The 19,612-nt window shown below is 37.8% G+C and overlaps 1 protein-coding gene across 1 annotated transcript in view; it reads left to right on the top strand.

Annotated features, from left to right (window-relative positions):
- Positions 1–19,612, top strand: part of EIF3H (eukaryotic translation initiation factor 3 subunit H) — an 88,351-nt gene that overhangs the window by 60,645 nt on the left and 8,094 nt on the right. The window contains exons 3-5 of the mRNA XM_075023842.1: positions 10,322–10,489; positions 11,998–12,097; positions 13,530–13,679. Of these exons, the coding sequence (XP_074879943.1) occupies positions 10,322–10,489; positions 11,998–12,097; positions 13,530–13,679 (418 nt within the window). The remainder of the gene's footprint in view (positions 1–10,321; positions 10,490–11,997; positions 12,098–13,529; positions 13,680–19,612) is intronic.

Below are 19,612 nucleotides of genomic sequence, written 5' to 3'. Positions count from 1 at the left end.
CACATGTGCAACACAAGCGTTTCCCTTCCTCTGTAGAAATGTTTAGGTAGAAGGGGTTTAGTTATCCTTTCAAGAAACCTGCATGTTAAGAATTTTTTGCATTAGCGCTAGGACAGAAAAGGTGATTTTTTTTTTCCTCTCTTTTAAGGAGGTGCCCAGTGATAATAAGTGATGTTGAATATATTTGTCTCCTGTGTAGTAGTTGGATCTGTAGCTCAAGAACTAACAAGTAGGGAATCCGTCACTCTCAGATCTTTTTGTCTGCAAACTAAAGAAGGCTAAAGATTTTTATTGTGGCAGGGGTTGCAAGCAAGAGGACTTGATTAATTTTATCTGAAATGTCAATGCTTGGCAAAGCAAATGGCTGACCCTGGATCTTGTACTGGAGAGATGTTTTCTTATCTACGTACTGGATAGGACTTTGCCTGGATTCTGACTTACTCGTACCTTGTGTGAATTAAAATTACGTTGCTTGTGGCTTGAGGACTTGGCTGGTGGCGATGAGGAGTGCACGTAGATGGTAGTACAGCAGAGATCCAAATGAAGCTACCCTTGGTTGGGGCTTTCATATGGTTTAATCATTGCTCTCTAAGCTAGTCGGATGGGCTGTCTCGGTCTTTCTTTGTGTCGTGGACAGTTAAATGGCTACCTGCTCAATGGGATGTGTTACGGAGAGGTGTCAGGTGGTGTTCTAAGAGCATTGTAAGAGATGTACTGAAATGTCCTTGTGACATTGTATTCGTCTAGGTATTACACAAAGCTCCTAGTATTGCTTTAAATAAGGGGTGAGAGTTATGTGCTATTCTTACTGAAAAGAAAGAAGTTAATACAGCATTTTACTGCTGTTTGATCAGTGAGTAACAGCACCTGGGCTAGATAAAACTGGTAGACTTTGTAAAACTGATGTGAATTTTGGGATTTGTGTGGGGTCCTCCTTTCTTCCTTAAAGGAACAGTAGATGTTAACTGCTTCAAGCCTTCCTGGCACATGGGGAGACTTTGCTCTGCACAGATAGGCCCCTGATGGAAGAAGCTGTAAGCCTGAAGCTAAAGACATGCTTGTCTTTTTTTTCTAAGTGTGCTTAACACATTTGAAAGCTAGATACTTGTGTAATTTTGATTCAAAAGATATGTTTATGGAGGTAGCTACCATGTTGGTCTTCTGTTTTGCCCCAAATTAGAACTTTTCTTGACTGATTCTCCCTGCCAAATGTTTAACAGTGTTATCCCTACGTGATGGGCTGATGGAGGTCACAAAAAACAAATAGCTTGTGTAACTATCAACTGAAGAAACAGCCTGTACCAATGATTTTTCTTTTCATGAATCCTGGTTTACTATAATGACAATTCAGGAAAATTGTTGTATGGGGGCTATGTCTGCTTCAGTGTTCGGACCAGTTTTTGTGAGTTTGAAACTAAAGAACAGGGTGAGAGATTCTTCAAAACAAATGTGTGGATATTTAATGCCAAGGCATCAGAGAAAAACACCTGCTTCGTTGTATCTGGTAAGACAAGATGGGTGTTTTAGCTTTAAGTAAGCTGTTGAAGATCCTGTTCCCTGTGCCCTCTGAATTTTTGCAATGCAAACGCCAAAAGTGGTACAAGATACCCAAGCTTTGAAGCTTTACAAAAAAGAAAAATCTTTTTCTGCTTTTCAAGGCGAGGTGGGAGATTTAAAAGCCCCCAGGCCCCTTATGTGAAGTTATTATTGTTTTTTTTTCACTTACTGACAAGTTATTAACAAGATGAGACTGACTTTCTTGTGATGCATACTGTATGACATTACTGATATTCAAAGTGCAGTGATTGCTAAGTTGTTTCCATTTCAATGTCTGTCCCCATTCTGCTTTCAAATTGTTGAATATGAAAATCTATGTTAAATTAACAAAGTAAAAATGACCGTGTAATTCATTAATCTTTAAACATTTCCAATTTTTTTCCAGATAATTTAATAACCTCTCTTAGCATTTATGCAATATAAAATTTCATAAAAATACATTAATCTGTTTGACATTTATGTAGAAAAGGAATTAGATTTTCACCACACATTTTTGTGTTATTGTGTACTTAATTGTTCTGTAGCTTTTAGCACTAAGGTAGATACGTTGATAATATTTTGTAAAGAAACAGCTTTTACCTGTTAATGTGGCCTCACTAGAGTAAACAAGAAAAAATCAATGACCAGTAAAGAAACTTAAGGAGATCTTACTAAACTTTTAAAAATGTATTTTGTTTTTTTTTTCAAAGGACGTGCCTAGTCAGATATGAGGTTACTTTAACATACAGTTGGTTTTTGACCATGCTGATTCCTTTTCATGCCTTTAATCCTACTTTGTATTTTAGCAGCTAGAATGATACACATTGGATAAAAATTGTATAAGTAAAGGCTTCAAGGTGCCGAAGTTCATGGTAATGCATTCCTAATACAAAACATTTGATGCTTTCTTTAGGTATTTGATGTTTATTAGGAAGCGAGATAGCATCTCATCCTTTTACAAGGGAAGCAAGAATTAAGTTGCCCAGATGGCATTTTTAGTAGTATAATTTACTGCTGTCATGACAATGTAGGATGACTGAAACTTTTTTCTTGATAAAGATTTTAATCTTGTATCACATCCATCTTCAGTCAATGTAAAAATAGTAGTGTAGTAAGCCAAATGGATGCTTATGTATGGATGATGTTTACCTGCTGTATAGGAGGAGATTGAGGATTAAGTGGCGAGTGTTTGTAAGACACTGTGAAGGTGGAGCTTTCTACATAAATGCCAAGAAAACTACTCCACATATATGGCAGAAGACCTTCAAAATATGTTGCCTTTTCTTCTGACAGTTGCTTCTTAAAAATCATTGTCAACAAAATAGTGAAATTATATTGCTTGATTTCAACTTTAATTTCAAGATGCTAGTTTAAAATGGATTTCTGAATTAAAAACTGCTTTTAGAAGACTCAAGTGTTTTAATATTTCTGGAAGATAGTATTATAATGCTTTTTTCCTTTGGAATAATGTTGCATACCTTAGAAGACAATTTTGCAAGTCATCTTGATAATCCTGCCCATCTTTAGACTATTCTTGAGGCTTGGGTGTGTTTTTTTAAAACCAGTACAAGTTTCCATTATCTTGAGTTGTGTAGAGAATTCTGTGGTCAGTGAGATATATGTAGTTTGTCCAAAGGCGTGTTTGCTCATGTGTTAATAAAATGGTACGATAGCTTGATTGGTTTGATTGCCTCTGAATTCAGCGGTGATGCGCTCAGACCAGAGCCCCGAGCTGGCTGTCAGAAAACGCTGGGTGAGCGCCAGCACATGTGCAGAAAGTGCCGTGCTTCCATTTACTGCTTTCCTGTTGTCCCGTCACGCACATCCCCGTGCTCCCCATTCCCCTGTTCCACTCCTTCTCTCTGAAAACTTGTCCTCGTGCTCCTTTATTCCCGCCAGTGACAGAGCTACCCTTCCCTACCTCGCCCTGCTTTGGTAGGAGGTATGTCCTTGTGCTGGCCCGTGTCTTGGAGCCGCCTCTGTAAAGCAGCCAAGGTAGCGATGGGCAGTGACTGCCTGCACTGGCGCGGTGTCCCGCGCTGCCAAGCCTCTAGTCATCAATTCTGGTGGAGACTATGCTTGGGCAACTGCTGTCTAAACTGGTAATAACAGTCTGGAGATACACGCTTACATCTTGGGTAAGTACCTCCAGACAGAAGCACTCCAAACATGTTGGTTTCTTTTTATTATGTTCCTGTTACTTTTCACTGTTCACCTACTGATTGTGATACCTCCTTTGGGTGTCCCATGCTTTTTCTGTAGAGCACAATTAATATCACACAGTGCTGTAGTAAAACTAACCTTGAATTGTGATCAAGGTTAAAAATGAATGAGTTCACTGAGCATACGCAATGAACAGCCACTTTAGAGTTTCCCCTTTCTGTTTCTCCCCTTCTTTCTCATAAAATGAAAGGACTTTTTGCTTTAGAAAGCATTAAGACACTAGCAAAGCCTCAGTTGCTGTAATGAGCATCTACTCACAAAAGATGGTTGGGCTTGCTCTTATTAGAGCAGTAGCATCGATGGAGGTGATTGCTACAGATTTGCTTTCAATTTATCCTATAGTCTATAAAGAAAATGCAGATTTGTAAAGCGTGCTTTTCGGAGGGTGTGCAGTTTTGCTAACTTATTAAAATATAACAAAGAAAAATTTAATCCACTTTGCACAAATATGTTCTGCCTTTTTTTTCATCCTTGAATTTAGCAATTAAAATGGAGTTGAATTAAGTCTTTTGACTCACTTTTGTTTTTGTGGTCTTATGATTGACTACGACTCTTGGACTTTTGCCTATTTTCAGGTGATTTTTTTTCCCATCCAGCTACTTCCAGGCCCTGGTCTGCTTAGCTTCCAAGTTTAGAGGAGATCAGGTGCTTTCAGCCTGGTATAGCAAAAGTGCATAAAATAGAGTACTGTTTTGTAACCCTGACTTGATATTTCAGAGGAGGAAATGAATATTATTGAGGAAGGCAATATTTACTTTTAATTTTTTTCTCCCTGAATAGGAGAATTGTTGAGTTACTGAGCTTGTGCATTTGTCTTGGAGGAGTGGGGGGGGGGGTTGGATATAGATAAAAATCTGCAAATATGTGGTGTATGCATATGTGTTGCACACTTACGCTTAAGAAATATATTTCAGTAGTATCTAAAGGCTTTTTCAGATAAAACATCGCCTTTGCTGGAATTAACTGTGAATTCTTGTTTCTCTCTGCTCATCATTTTTATTTGCATTTTTTAACCGGAATAAGTTGGTTGTGGTACTAATTATATTTGTATCTTCGCAACTGGAATTGTTATCAATAGATGCAGTCATTGTGATTCATAGTTTTTTAGACAAATAATTGAGATTGTGTGTGTGTGGAGGGAAACAAATTAATCTGTTGTCTCCATAATTCTCTGTGCTTAATTAAATTAAATAAATCAATTTTCCTTCTTTTCAAATGCATACGCTGGTTCCTTGAACTAGCATCTGCTAACTTGTTTTAGTCATTGAAGATACTGTCTGAAGCATACATGTGGTTTGGCAAAGCTTGATATGTATAGAAAAAAAGGAATTTTTTTGTGCTGCTAAAAAGTACCATGTAGTCTATAGCACTTGTTCAGTACGCATGCTACCACATGGTAGCACTTCAAAAGAGACAAATTATTGCCTTAAAAATACTATCCACATTGGTAGTGGTGCTATAAAAGGAATATTTTTTTTAGCTGTTTTTCAATATAGTTTGACCAGAATAACCGAAATTTGCCATGTTCATGTTGCCAGTTAAATTCAGAGAAGTGTTAGCGCAGAGGCTGGATGCTGTTTCTTCTGATGGGCTTTTGTGTCCCTTGGAAAGCATGCCCAGTCTTGAGTAAATTTTAGTTAGTGACAACCCTAAGTTTTAGTTCATCTGTCTTCTGGATGCCCAGGATTTCTGCGAGGAAACAATATACATCCTCAGATACTCCAGAGAATCTTTTTGAGGAGGCTGTTGCGGGTGACAGAGCAGTAAAGGTCTACCTTGTTTAAGGACAAATTTGTGAAACGTGAGTCAAGACAAACACTTAATCGTGAAATCCAGACTGAAGGCTATGCAGATGTTAGTGGTTCATAGCATAGAGCTGGATGTTACCTCCCTTGGTAGTGCTGCCTGTGTCCAGCGTGCACTGCAGTGAGCTGGGTGAGCAACAACATAAAACCAGTCTGCAGCATGTGATACTGGGTACGAAGTTCTTCTGGTTTGGAGGGGCTTGGCTTTTTAGGAGAAGTGTTGGTTGCTGCTCTTAAAACCATATTTCTTAAGCCATATCAACTTAAAATATGTTTTGGAAATTGAGGCCTTGAGCATCTGAGGTGTTATCAAATGTATTGCCTCCAGGCCATCTTTGATCAAGGTTTCACATGTCATAATATTTACCAGCAGTCTGAATATGGCCAGGCTGAAATGCATCTCATCTGATGGTAATGATAGCTGTTTAAGGACTACATTTTGGCAACGTGTACATCGATATGTGACCTCTTGAGAGCTGGATTTTAATGAATTGTTTATGAAGAAATGAAAATAATACAGTTTTAGTGATAAATAAACTTGTGTCATGTATCAGGTTGCTACAAGAACACTTGTTTTGGAAGTGTTTTAGAAATAAGCTGTTACTTCAAGAAGGATGTGAATTTGCCAGTTGTTTGTAAACTATGTGGTGTGTTAGATCTTTTGAATTTTAAAATTATTCGCATGGACTTTTTTTTTTTCAGTGCATTAGTTGATTTGTCCTATTCTTAAATCAGATTTTCCAACAGTGAAGTTACTGACCTGAGGATATTTTAAGGTATTTAGAGAACATGTCTGAGTTGTCCCAGTGTTGAATGGGTCATCACATTAGTGTTCAGTTCTTGGCCTTGTCTCTGATTTGTTACATAATTTGGGGTGTGTTATTTTCTTACTGGTAGGGTACAGGATATACCTCCTATATGTTGAAGTCCAGATAAAGTTTCTAATGTTGCCAGTACTTTTTAGAAAAGGAAAAAGTGTTTAAATTATTCTAGTATTTTCGTTAATCTTTTACAACTAGTTTGTTAAAACTTAGCTGAATTCAGGGGAAAAAAATACCCACCAAACTGCTTTAGTAGGGTTTACTGTTTTCAGTCAAGGGATTTTGTTATACAAATCCACACAAGTCGGTCATATTCAAGCAAAACACCCATACTGTATAGTTTTGTACTTTTTCTGCTTTAGACAAATTATAGTAACACTTTCTAGCTTCATTAATCCCCACCCATTTGTTTGCAAACTAACAGAAAAATTGCCCTTTTAGAGGAAGGAGGTTGGTTTTTTAAATAATAACAAAAAAGAGAATCTTCTGTTCTAAAGAAGTCCACCCCAGAGAGGTGCTCAGGAGATTCATGATGGCCCAGGAGACAGAGGCTGTGCGTTCTCAGTGCAAAGCAGCACACTGAGAAATGCAAGCATGACTGTTAGCTTTCCTCATCATAAGGACGCTCCTTAACAAATAATTTCCTTAAAAACATAGGTACAGCGTTTAAATGCGAGGAGTGGGGGCAAGCACCCTGGTCTGGCTGTTCCCCTGCTCTTTTCCTTGCTCACCTCAGTTTTGGGCCCCCTCAGACTTAGTGGCATTTTTTAGTGGCACCTTTGTAGCGTGGCTTGGGAAGGACTGTGACTTGAAACAGTGAACTCCTTGTTAGAAGTTGTCCATGACTGTCCCAGGTCCTAGCAGACCGAGGACTGGGTAGGAGAGAGCTCTTGCCTAGTCTGTGCTGAACTTCTAGGTAAAAAGATGATGTTTTGTAGATTGGGCAAAAGATGTAAAGAAACAGTGGTAACGGTATCAACAAAAGCATCTTGGGGGCTGTTATCCATTTGTGCAAGTTGGCAGCTTGTTGAAGCTATCTAGCTACTAATACATGTTATAAAATATATATGTTTGGTTAAAAGAGTTTCCATTTCTCCCTGGTGGGGACTGCATCATGTTTTAATTTCTGCAGTTGTTTTCCCAAGGCAGAGATGTTAGCTATTGATGCTTTATTGGTTCTTTGAGATTTTTCTGCTGTTGCCTTCATTATCATCTAACTGCTAACAGTCATGAGAGGAGGAATTGCTGACTTGAAATCTGGATGGTTTTCAGCGAGTCCTTTTTCTTCTAGACGATATCGCTTACACTTTGGTTCAGTTACATATTGCTGGTTATACTGTCTTTAAGAAAAGAAGTTGTCCTGGAACTTGGTTACCAGTTACCTCTCAGATGAATGCTTTTAAGAGGATGATAAACCTTTATTTAGGTTTGTAAAAGATCTGGATGTTTTCTTAGGGTATTCCCTCTCTTTAACATTACACATTTTAAGGGAGAAATTATATGAGTGGGTCAACCACATGATTTCATAGGAATCTGTGTACAAGTATCTTCCCATCATTGCATGACCACCTCTACTTTGACAGCATCCTCAATTACAAGAGAATTGCCACTGCAAGGAGCAGTCTAGCTCAGCTATCTAAAAACCCACAGTTATCTTCATTCTCAAAAAATGTTTTATCTTTTAGCTGCTTTTGAAAATCCCTTTCTAGTTTTTCCTTTTCATGACTTCATTTGGCTAGAAAGGTTCTAACCATAATTTCACGTCTTAGCATGTTGTAGCACATCATGTCGAAAGCAAGTCTTACTTGCTTTCCACACAGATATATCTCTGAAAAGATTCTTTTAACCAAAACAGTTTATTCTAGCTACATTTAATAAATGGATCATATGCTTTTTCAATTCAAAATCGTGGTCACAGCAGGAGTCTTTTAGTTGGTTCCAGGGGAGATCTGTGTTCTTTATGTTTTAATCATGAAATTTAGAAAGTTAATGTCTTCTCCCCCCAAAAAAAACCAACAAAACCTTTAAGTTTGTGGACTGAGCTTCTTTGACAAGCTAGATCTTGGCTTTGCTTTTGTGAGAAACCTTGAGATGCTACCGGCTAAAGCATTGGGGCTGCTCTGTAAGGAGTATGCTTGAAATTGGCCAGTATTTCTGGAATTGGGCAATAAAAGTGGGATTAAAATTTATTTTGATCTGGCAAGGGGGAAGATTTTCAAACTTATTTTGAAATAGTCGTTTGATCAGTTCTACTTAGCTGTCTGTCCTGGAGCATGTAGTGGCATCTTTAGATTTGTCTTGGTTTAGAGGCAGCCAAGTGGTGCAGGCCTTTTCTTTGCTTGCTCTGTATGATGGGATTTCAGACTGTAGCCTGGGTGGTTTTGCTGTATTAGTTTGGGGTGCTGTATTATCATGGTTTTCTGGCTGAAACACAAATTGCAAGTAATTTATACTAAGATATTATGAAATAGAATGCAAGCACCAACATATGCTGATGGAAAAAGTCTGCGAGGGCTTATATAAGCGTACATAGATTACTTTAAAAATACAGTTAGTAAGATATGTTAGTTTAATGAAAAGGGCCAGCAGACTGCAATATGAATTTTGTGCTCTAAGGGTGATAAGTTGGAAAAATATTTGTCCAATCTTGAAAAATGTCTCCTCATATCTTTAAAGAATATCTTTAAAGAATTTTTTTTCTCTTGAAAGGTTACGAAGTGGGGTCTGAAAACATAGCACATGCTGTTCTCTAATTAATTTATGTTGCTTTCTTTTATAAGTATCATATTTTCGTCTGTGCAAGGAGAAGCCTTGAAAAAAATTAACAAAAATAAATACATAGGAGTTTGTTTTTTATCTTTGTGAATTTTGCAGCTACAGACAAAACTTAAGTATTGTGTTGTATTATTGCATTTGATTTCCTATCAGTTGGCTATGAGCATTGGTTCATCTGATAATCACACTGAAATCTCTGTTTTCTTATATTTAACCAGCAGGCACAGTGTCTTGTCTGTTTAAAAGATCTGATAAATGATAAGGTGCGTTGATCTGCTCGATGGGATTATGTTAAGCATTCCTGAATACAATTCTGTTCCATCTGCTTGAATGAGGCATTTAGTAGAAACAGAATTTATTCGTTGGTGCAATGAAACATTACAGCTGTTGGTGTTAAAAAAAAACAACCCAAAACCAACCAACCAAAACAAAACAACAACAACAAAAAAACAACAAAAAAAACCCACAAAAAAAACCAAACCTGAAAAAAATGCTCTCTACTGTCTAAGGTAACTTACTGTATATAAATATGTGTGTGTATTATGTATAATATATATGTACATATGCATTTATTTATATCTAAAATGAAGAAACAGTGTTGAAAATTTAAAGATAAATGCAATCAAAACTATTTGACAGCTATAGTTGGTCCCCCAAATGCTAATACTAAAAATGTAGTTCTATGTTGCGAAAAAGGCATAAATAGGTTATTTTCTCTTTCATATACTCATTAAATAATTCTCCTTTTGATTCCAAAAGTTATCTAATTCCTGACAGTATTTTCACTTAAATCACAGTATTTCTTTGTTACTAAAGGGTAAAATGTTATTGCTTAATTGAAACCCAGTATCAGAATTCTTTTTTAATGAATGAGCAAGGTAATACAGACTGTAAATGACATGTAACAGTTTGTTGATCACTTTGGCAATTAATCGGAGCTGGAAAAAGTCTGCTTACTCAGGCTAGTGTTACTTTCATTCTCTGAGGAAGCTCTGGATTTTAATGAAGACAGTCCAGCAGTGAATAAACAAACTTTTATGCAGTTGCAAAAATGAAGATAAAATAAAACACAATTTACTCATTGAAAACCAAGCTCTCTCTTGAAATAGTACAGATTGTGTAAGTTTACTTTTTAAACGTACTTTTTTTTTTAAAATGTAGTTCAATACCAGATGGAAATGATGCGAAGCCTTCGCCACGTAAACATTGATCATCTTCACGTTGGCTGGTACCAGTCCACATACTATGGCTCTTTTGTCACTCGTGCCCTACTGGACTCCCAGTTCAGTTACCAGCACGCAATTGAGGAGTCTGTAGTTCTCATTTACGGTTAGTATGAGGTTTCCTTTATTATTCTTTTCCCCTCTTAATATTATTACTACTATTTTTGTATTCTGTCTTTTGCCTGTAAGAGTAGCCTGGCAGGCCTTTTCGAGTAAATACCAACCCTGTGTCTACGGCAGCCTCAGCAGCAGCTAAGTCTAGACAGGGTTTCCTTCTTTCTGTTTATTTTTCTTGCTATCAGAGCCCTGATGTGTACGTTTTGGAATGCTGGAGTAGCTGCTTCATTTTTATTCCTTCATCTCCCCTCCCTCGTCGAAGGGGCTGGTGGAACCCGACCAGATGTCTAACAAACCCCGCTTGCTAGCGTGTCTGGCTCTGTACGTGACTGACCAATCATCGCACGAATTGCCAAGTTTTTTTTATACCTCTGACAGAAGCATACAAAACCTGGACTGTTTCTTAGCACAAAGATTTTTTTCTTTTCTGCCTATTTAATGGTGTTTCCTCAAGCTCTCCAGACCAGATGTTCTGTGCTGTATCAGAACCGTAGGCAATTTAACAGCTTTATAGCCTCCCCCTCCCCAAACACTCACAGTTTGCCATATCTGGCAGACTTGCATATAGTTTCCAGCTGAGAAGTAAATGTAACGTCCTGAGTATCTGTCAGAAAAAATACTAATGAATACGATCAATCTTATGAGCTGCCCCAAAATTGTTTCAGTATGTTAACAATTGGATTACAGTAAAGAACAAGTTGTTAAAGTATACTTATATTGGCTGGAAACATTGCATCATCAGACCTTGATGAATTTTCCACTTGTTTCAGTCTATTTTGGTTTTCATTTTATCACCGATTGCTAAAAGTTTTACTGTGTTAAGTTTCAGACAACATGAATGTTAACACAGCTTTTATTCCCATGTTGGCATGCTTCAGCCGTTATCATGCTGCAAGTGTTAAGCTTCTTTGTCCTAGGAATGTAACAGTTTGTTTAGAAAATTTCCCCCTAAATTCAGTGGAGTATGTCAAGGCAAAACTAATCTTTTTATATACCAGTTACATTGTTATACATGAAGCAGCAGGGCAACTTGATCTGAATTAGTGTATTGCTACTCTAAAATTACAATTTTTTTTTTGTATAAAATGTAGTTTAATGAATATTTTAATTTACTGCATAATGGCTGGAGGGAAAAATCTTTATTTAAATGAGGTAGCTCTTACCTAAGTTCTGTAGATAGTTCATGTGAAAGAAAGGAAAATGTGAATTAGACCTTTAAACGGGGAAATAAAGTTGTGAGTAGAATAGGTCTAGATCCCCCCATGTTCTCCAAGTTAAGTTTATTAATTAGCTTCACTGTATATAGTTGGATGTATTTTACATTTCAATACAATAGGTTTACTTCCACTGTAGTGTCTTTTCTGTGTTGGTTCTCTTAATTTTTTTTAATAGGACTACTTAGTTATTTTCCGCCTGTTTATGTCATTCAGATATTTAAAAAAAAAAAAAGGCAATCTGGGGTTAGTAATAATATGCTTCCTCCATTTTTAATTATAGATCCCATTAAGACTGCCCAAGGGTCTTTGTCACTAAAGGCATATAGGCTGACTCCCAAACTGATGGAAGTTTGCAAAGAAAAAGACTTCTCTCCAGAAGCGTAAGTAACTTCAAAGAATGTTTTCTCATAGGTTTTGCTGGATTATTTGGGAGGCAGAAGAATACACAGGATGATGAAATACTGTATTTTAAAATCTCATGTAGTAGTGTGTGCTGGGGAAACAGGATATATGGGTAGTGATAGACGTGCACTGATACAGCGGGCTGAGAAGGCATGAAAGTCTGTCTTTGGGCATCTAAATGAGGGCCAAAGTGGTGGAACTTGAACAGATTTTGGAGATAGTCAGCGGGCTGACTGTAAGGACCATGGTGAAGATAGCTGTATCTGGGAGCTGAGTCAAAAATATAAAAAAAATAAATGGAGAAGGGGAAATTGTTGGTCTGTCTTCAAGCTCTTTTTTTCCAGAAGGAAAGTTGAACAGGTATTCTGGAGTGGCTGTTCTGTATTTATTCCAAATTAACTCCCCCATGTGGACACAATCTTCTGGAGTAAAGTAGGATAATTACTCTGTTTCAAAAGATTAGCTGCTTGTAATAGATGTAGGCCTTAGCTGTCACCTTTTTGCTCAAATAGTTTGGTGTTCAATGGCAAAAGCACAAGCACTTGTTAAACTTTCTTCGTTGGGGAAAAACTGAATCATTTCATTGCTTGCTGTCTAAACATAACACATCCATGATGAAAAAACAAATCTGTGCTTAGTCAAAAAAAAAAAGGGTGGGGATGAGGGTAGGGGGAGGAGGACAAAAAGCAAAAGTTTTTATTCCAAAATCCAATATGCATACAAAGAAGTTAAGGATATATTTCCGTAGAAACTTATAGATCATGCCTTTATTTCCAGATTTTATGAAAGGTATTACTGTCTACTTTATTATAAAGCAATAACAATAGTTTCTATATGTATATTGTAAAATAAAAAAAAACAAACCCAAAACGCTGGAAATTTGTATTTTAATATCCACCATAGAATTTAATTATTCAAAACACATGCTATTTTGTCAATCCAATTTTTGGTCAGTAAAAATTTTAAACAATTTCCCCAATAACTGAATAGTTCTCATTGTAGTAGTTATGATTTTAAAGGTATTTCAGTGTCATGTGGTAACTAACTGTTCACTTCTATTTAACAAACCCTGATGGCAGGGAAATCAGTAAAATATTTTGGAAGGGGCAGAGTTAATCCTGTCAGTATAGTCTTTTGCTGGAAGCTTTTTCATGTAAGTAATGTATTAGCAAGCAAAGCGGCTGCTTGACTTCTGAGAGTTTCTCCTAGAGCAGCTTTTCCTAGTCTTTGTAAATGTGAGGTTTTGCCATGCAAATTCTCTCCAAGCAAAACTTGACTCTTGTTTGATTGTGGAACTATGAAAATCAAGAGTTTTTAGAAAATTGCGAATTGTTGTTGGAGCAACAATTCAACAAAAAGAACAAGAGAATATCTGGTTATATTAATAATTATTTTTAAACTTTTTCACAGCTTGAAAAAAGCAAATATTGCTTATGAAAACATGTTTGAAGAAGTGCCTATTGTAATTAAGAATTCATACCTGATCAATGTGATGTTGTGGGAACTGGAAAAGAAATCCGCAGTAGCCGATAGACATGAATTGCTCAGTCTGGCTAGCAGGTAAGTACTTGTTACAGTAATGGATGTATTTTTATTCGCTTTCCCAAACCACAGTTTAACACCTTGGGTGAAATCCCAGTCTCATTATAGTCCATGGAAGCTTTGCCTTGAGTTGTAATGGGGTTAAGACTTTACCCTTCATGTTCTTTTGCTGAAGGAAAAACTGCATGGTAAAACTATAGCATTAGATTCAAGGACTAAATTCAGTCCGTAATCTGCATATACCTGTACTGCTTGAAGTGTATAATCTTTTCAGTAGTGTATATTTCTTCAAGAAAATACTGGCATTCAGAAAATTCAGGCAAATAGATCTGGAAATAATAAATGGTTTTGTTAAATATTCCTTAAGTAATTCTATAAATTATTTTAATAAAAAATAAATGGCATTTTTTCTACTTTGGTAGCAGGATGCATTTGAAAATAAAAAAAAATTCTAAAGCCTCTATCTGAGAAACTGGCAAAAATGCTCAGACTGATTGTCATGACAGCCAACATTCATGTCAGAAATTGTTTAAGAGTTTCTAGAATGATCTTCTCATAACTTTATCTAAGAATAACTTTTTGTTCTTGTAGCACTTTGGCCTGAAAATATGTTTATGTTATCAAAGTAGGCATGACCTCTAGCAGTACGATCAGAAATTTGGTGGTGCTTAAATCTTACACAACACAGTAGAGTTAATTGGATTATTACTGGGCTGACCAAAATAACCAGATAGACAAAATGATGCAGTATCTTGTTGCTTGTGGAAACTGGGTTGTATTCACTAATAGGCTTTTGGGTTGTAACACATTCTTTTTACGTCAAGGTATTGTCTGCCAAGATTCTGATCCCCTCTGACTCTGGCAACCGAGTTAGCTGAATACTAGTGGCCTCATTTCTTTTCCCGTTTTCCTGCTTCCTCCCCGCGCCCCCACCCCACCCTGCCATGGTGTAAGGCTATTGTTAATGGATCCATATTGCTAGCGGTCCATATGTTGCCTGACTTAGCAGAAATTTTCCACTCTGTTTTCTTTACTTGAGCTCATGTGGTGGTATTGAAGGATCTGATAACTGTTAGAGAAATCGGTCAAGAGAGAACAGGTATAGGGTTGAACTGTGCCAGGGAATTTACAGATGACACAAGAGATACTTAGTCAATAATTTTGTCCTGTAAAGTTGTGACTTTGCACCTTGGAATTAATGAAGTGAAGAATTATTGCCGAGATGTTCAGTCTGCTTGACTGTGCAGGCTTTCTGTCAGGCTCTTTCCTTGGTCAAAGATCGCAAAGCTTTTACCGTCTGAGGAGAGGGTGGGCACTGGATGTAGGCAGTGACAGATTCCTCATGAGCTCTACCACTTTACTATGAAAAGGAGGACTGTACTGAGGATACAGCAGGTTTCCAGGTGACCTGACAGCATTGTCCTTGATTGTTTCTGTGGGTTTGCTCCTGTAAAAAGGGTTGGGATTGCCCAGCACCTAGTCACGCGATACGGTTCTGGAAATGGAAATTAATTTGAACAGATCACAAACCACAGTTGGAGTTTTTCATCAGCTTTACGTCTTGCATAGTAACTGTTACATACCACTGCCCTGACTCAAGATAAAAGATAGGAACTGTACAAATTAATTTCCTTTCTGGAATGACGGTGTTAATAGCCTGGTTCAAGGTAGGCTTTTGTGTTGGTCCTCATATCAGTAAACGGGATGAGAAGTGAACAAGAAAGACATGAGCCCAAAAGAAAAAGGAAACTATCATTTGTGTTTGGGAGTCCTTCACAACACGAAAAAAAAGGGGCAACGTTTTTCTTAGTGAATCAAAGTTTCTTTTCAATGGGTGTTTTCTTGGAGCAGTGCATTGCTGTTCTTGATGATGACACAGGTGGAACTGGATTCTTGATAATCCTGGTTAAACGTACCTTTTCAATTAAATGTGTTTCTTTAAACTTACCTGGTTACTATCCTATATACTCGCAGCAATTTCTTGAGCTTATTGAAGTCTAGAATTTCCCACTAATGAGGAATTAATTCAACAGATTAATCAGTTTTCAGAGGTATTTCTGAACTATGTCTCCTGAACTGACCTTCCTGGCAGCATTCTTCTGGCTCACTTGGTCTATTTGAAGAACTTAAGGTGCTTAGTTTGGTTTGAAGGAGACAAAGTTTTGGAAATTACCCCAATGGGTTTATTTGGAGATTTTTGTATGTGGTTTGTTTTGGGGTTTTTTTTGTTGCTGTTTGGTGGGTTTTTTGAAAAATTTAGTAGCTGCTTTTAGTTACCAGGCAGGTTACATTCAGTGATATCTTACATTGGTATAACTCAGCAGCTGGCGAATTAAAACATTTTAATGCTTGCTTATTCAAGGTAGGGTCACTTATACTGCTTGCTGAAATATTTAACTAGTTTTTACTTGAATTCAACTATGAAGATTTCTCTGTCAAAAGAATATATTGCCTGAAGTAGGGGAGTTCAAACCCCCACTGTTCTGGAGCTTTATTTTTACTTTGCATTTCCTTATTTTTGTCTTTGAATAGTTGTGGCTAAAACATTTAAGGTATCTACTTTTAATTTTGGTGCATATCCTCCTCACTTAACTTTGCTGTTGTAGAACTAGTTGGCAGTAACTTTAAGGCTACTTTTTTGGGCGGGTGGGGGTGGGCTTTTGGGGTTTTTTTTTCGGTCCTCTGGGAGCATCCCCGAACCTTTTTTAATCTTCTGAAGCAATGGTTTTGGCAATGAAATTATTTACCCATAGTTGCTCTCCTCTGGAGAGTTTGTTTCATCAAGATTCTCAACATGTTCAGCCACCCACCTTGTCTGAGTTTGAAGCTGTACCTATTCGAGGTACTTTGCACCTTAATATCTTTCTCCTTTTGAAGTACATTTTTGATAATTGTATAGAGTAGTTTACTTTTTGGGGCATAAATTTGTGTTTCTCTTGTGAAATCTGAATTGACCGGAATATTCTAGGGAAAGAAGTTGAAGGCAGAATAGCACAAGTCTAGCAAGTAATAGCAAGTAAAGGCCTTTTGCTCAAACTGTTAGCCTCCTGCTACCCTTAAGGACCAAAATGTCTTGAAGACCTTGGAGTACTGCCAGTCTTTTGATAGAGACTCAAGAAGTAAAATCCTGTCAGATAATGTTCCAGATCTTCAGAGAAATAATTACAACCAACTTTCCCGTTCTCATCCATCTCTTCCCTATTCTATTGATGATCTAGTTTAAATTAAAAAAAGCTTTTTTGTGGTCTAGCTTCATAATAGGGTTGTTCTATAATATCTCAATTTGTCTCAAGCAATTTTTCTAATAGTGTGCGTCAGTACAAGCAAACATGTGCTGAACATTTACTGCAGTAACATCTACTTGGCAGATATATTTTTCAAACATCAGATGCAGTATTTTTGCAGAAGTGACATAAGGAGGGTTACTTTGGCTTTTGAAAACAATATTAACCTTTATACACTGTACTGCTTATTCAGAAATCTCAATGTGCTTAACGGATTATTAAGATAATTATGAAAATCTCTAATTTGCAGATGGGGGAAGCTGACACAGAGAGGGTAAATGTGTTGCCCAAAGGCACACATCAAAGTCAGAGTAGAAAAGGGAATGGAGCTGAAGACTCCTGACTTACATATCTCATTCAAACAAAATCCTCTTAAAAAGAGCACAGGTTAAACTTGGGCTGAAATACGGAGATGTAAACAAGTTCTGCTAAGCAGTGGGAACGTTCCTTAGAAATATTTAATCAAAAAGGTGTGCTTTGCCCAGCAGTATATCTCTAATCCACTCAAAGCTGTTCCCACCAGGAGGAGAAATGCTGCACAGGGTGGCACTTTTCCCGAAAAACAGTGGCTCAGTAGAGCTGATGGAAAGTGGAAAAACCAAGCAGCAGATACAGCATTTTCTTATACTTCTCCTGCTGCTCCCTGTTCTCATCTTCATCAGCCAGTGTGCAAGCAAAATAAAAAATAAAATGAAATAAATGAGGGTGTCCATTCATGGAAAATGTAGGCAGGTTTAGGGGACCATCTTTTTTGGACACCTTCAGCTTCAGAATTGTTATACCCCCAAATTAGGTGTCTGGATACAGCACGGTGATTCAGATCTTGGAGGCTGGGCATCTCTGCTCCCTCCTGGGCCAGCGCAGGTAGGTGGGCTTCTCCAAAAGTGCAAGCTGAGGCCCGTGAGCTGTGTGTAGAGACAGTTAAAACTAGTGAGCAGGACACGGGAAGCTAAGAACGATGTAAACTGCTGCCTGTCTTTGAAGCTTTGGTGTCTGACTCAAGGCTGCATTTTGGGTGTTTCAGACCTTCAGCGAGTGTGTGTCTGGAGTCCTTTCCTGATTAAAGATGCTGAAGTAAATGTGGGCTTCATGTGTAGTTCCCCATTATGAATCCTACAGAAGTGGAGCCAGTTTGAGGTTCCAGCCCCAGCTGCTTGCATCATTCCTCCCCACTACCCCCATTTCATCTCTACACCCCTCCCACCCTCAAAGATTTTTATTCCCTCATCTGTTTCAGAATATGGCTGTACAAATAGCTTTGTGGAATAGTCTGGTGGAAAAAGTCAGGCTCTCACTCTTCCCTTCCAGCCTTTCCCTCAGTCTCCCTAAAAAAAAAAAAAAAAAAAAAAAAAAAAAAAAAAAGAAAGAAAGCCCAACTGAGGGTGTTTTTGCATTTACAGTCGACTATTTCACTGAAAGAGTTTGAAGTGTGCCCACACAAACAGCTGAAATGGTACAACTGAGAGTGCTGTAATCCCAGGGCAAAGAGGGGGGGAGAGGCAGGAAGATGCTGATGCTGGAACCTCTTAAACTGGCTTTGCTGGCAACAGCAAGGTACACCTTTGCTCTCCTTGAAGAGTGGTATGAGCACTCTGATGGTATGAGCATTCCCTCAGGAAGAGAGAGGCTTGCATTCAGGTCTCTTAGCCAGATCTGTACCCTAACAGGATGCCTTCATGTAGTGAGTGATCTGTGAGTTTAGTTAATGTATAGTTGTTGCTTTCTTTTGTGGATGCTAGACCATACCACTGCCAACATTGCCAAATGCAAGGCTCACCAGTGGGAAGAACAAGACAGAAAGGACCATGACTGTTATCTGCAGATTAGACTGCTCTGTTCACAGGTTTCTACTCACCCTCTGAATTATTTGACCTTTGTATTTGATAACTGTTAAACAAGGAATTGGAAGTAATCCATGTGTCAAGGACTTGATTTCATATCTGCCCTTTTGGGTGAAGGATTATACCCCATACCCCATCAAGTGTAAGGCTGTTACAGCAAAAATGCACAGCACGAGAAACTGCTTTGCAGGCTATGCTTTCTAGTTTGTTTTTTTTCTAAACAGACTTTGACAGTTTCCCTTTGACAGTTCACATGTGTTTGTCCATTTTTTGGCATTTTTGATTGTCGTCCAAGCTACGCAGATAAGTCTCAAATGATACGTTTCTGGAAGTTTTACAGGTCACTCACTACAGGTGAGTGATTCTAATAACAATTCTGGTGGAGTGCTCTCACATTAGATTGTTTCTTCATTAGATGTGTAAGAATCCACATGACATGTTTTTTGGCTGTCTTAACAGCAGGAGAAACTCCATTCTGTTTTTTCCCCTCTTATTATATATATAATCTCCCCAAAAAAGAACACAGTCCCCATGTGTGGACTTTTTGATGCTTAGCATGATAGCAGTTCTGCAGCTGATATTTTTCTCCCATGCAGATTCACTGATACCTGAGGTGCCATCTTAAGGTGGAGCTATGTCTTTTAGTTCAGTTCAAGAGTGTGCTCAGATCATTACCACTGGGTGATCTCAGACCTGACTTGTTTCAGATGAAACTAAACTGAAAATAGGCTTTAGGAGGATACCTACTGTGCTTCAGCAACTAATGGGCTTTCAGATCACTGGACCATGTCAGAACTAGTGATAAGAAACCCACCCCCCTGAAACA

Source organism: Buteo buteo, chromosome 3, assembly GCF_964188355.1.
Source record: "Buteo buteo chromosome 3, bButBut1.hap1.1, whole genome shotgun sequence".
NCBI classification, from domain to species: Eukaryota; Metazoa; Chordata; class Aves; order Accipitriformes; family Accipitridae; genus Buteo; species Buteo buteo.
The sequence above is the reverse complement of the archived record's forward strand: the minus strand, read 5'-3'. Positions and strand labels throughout refer to the sequence as shown.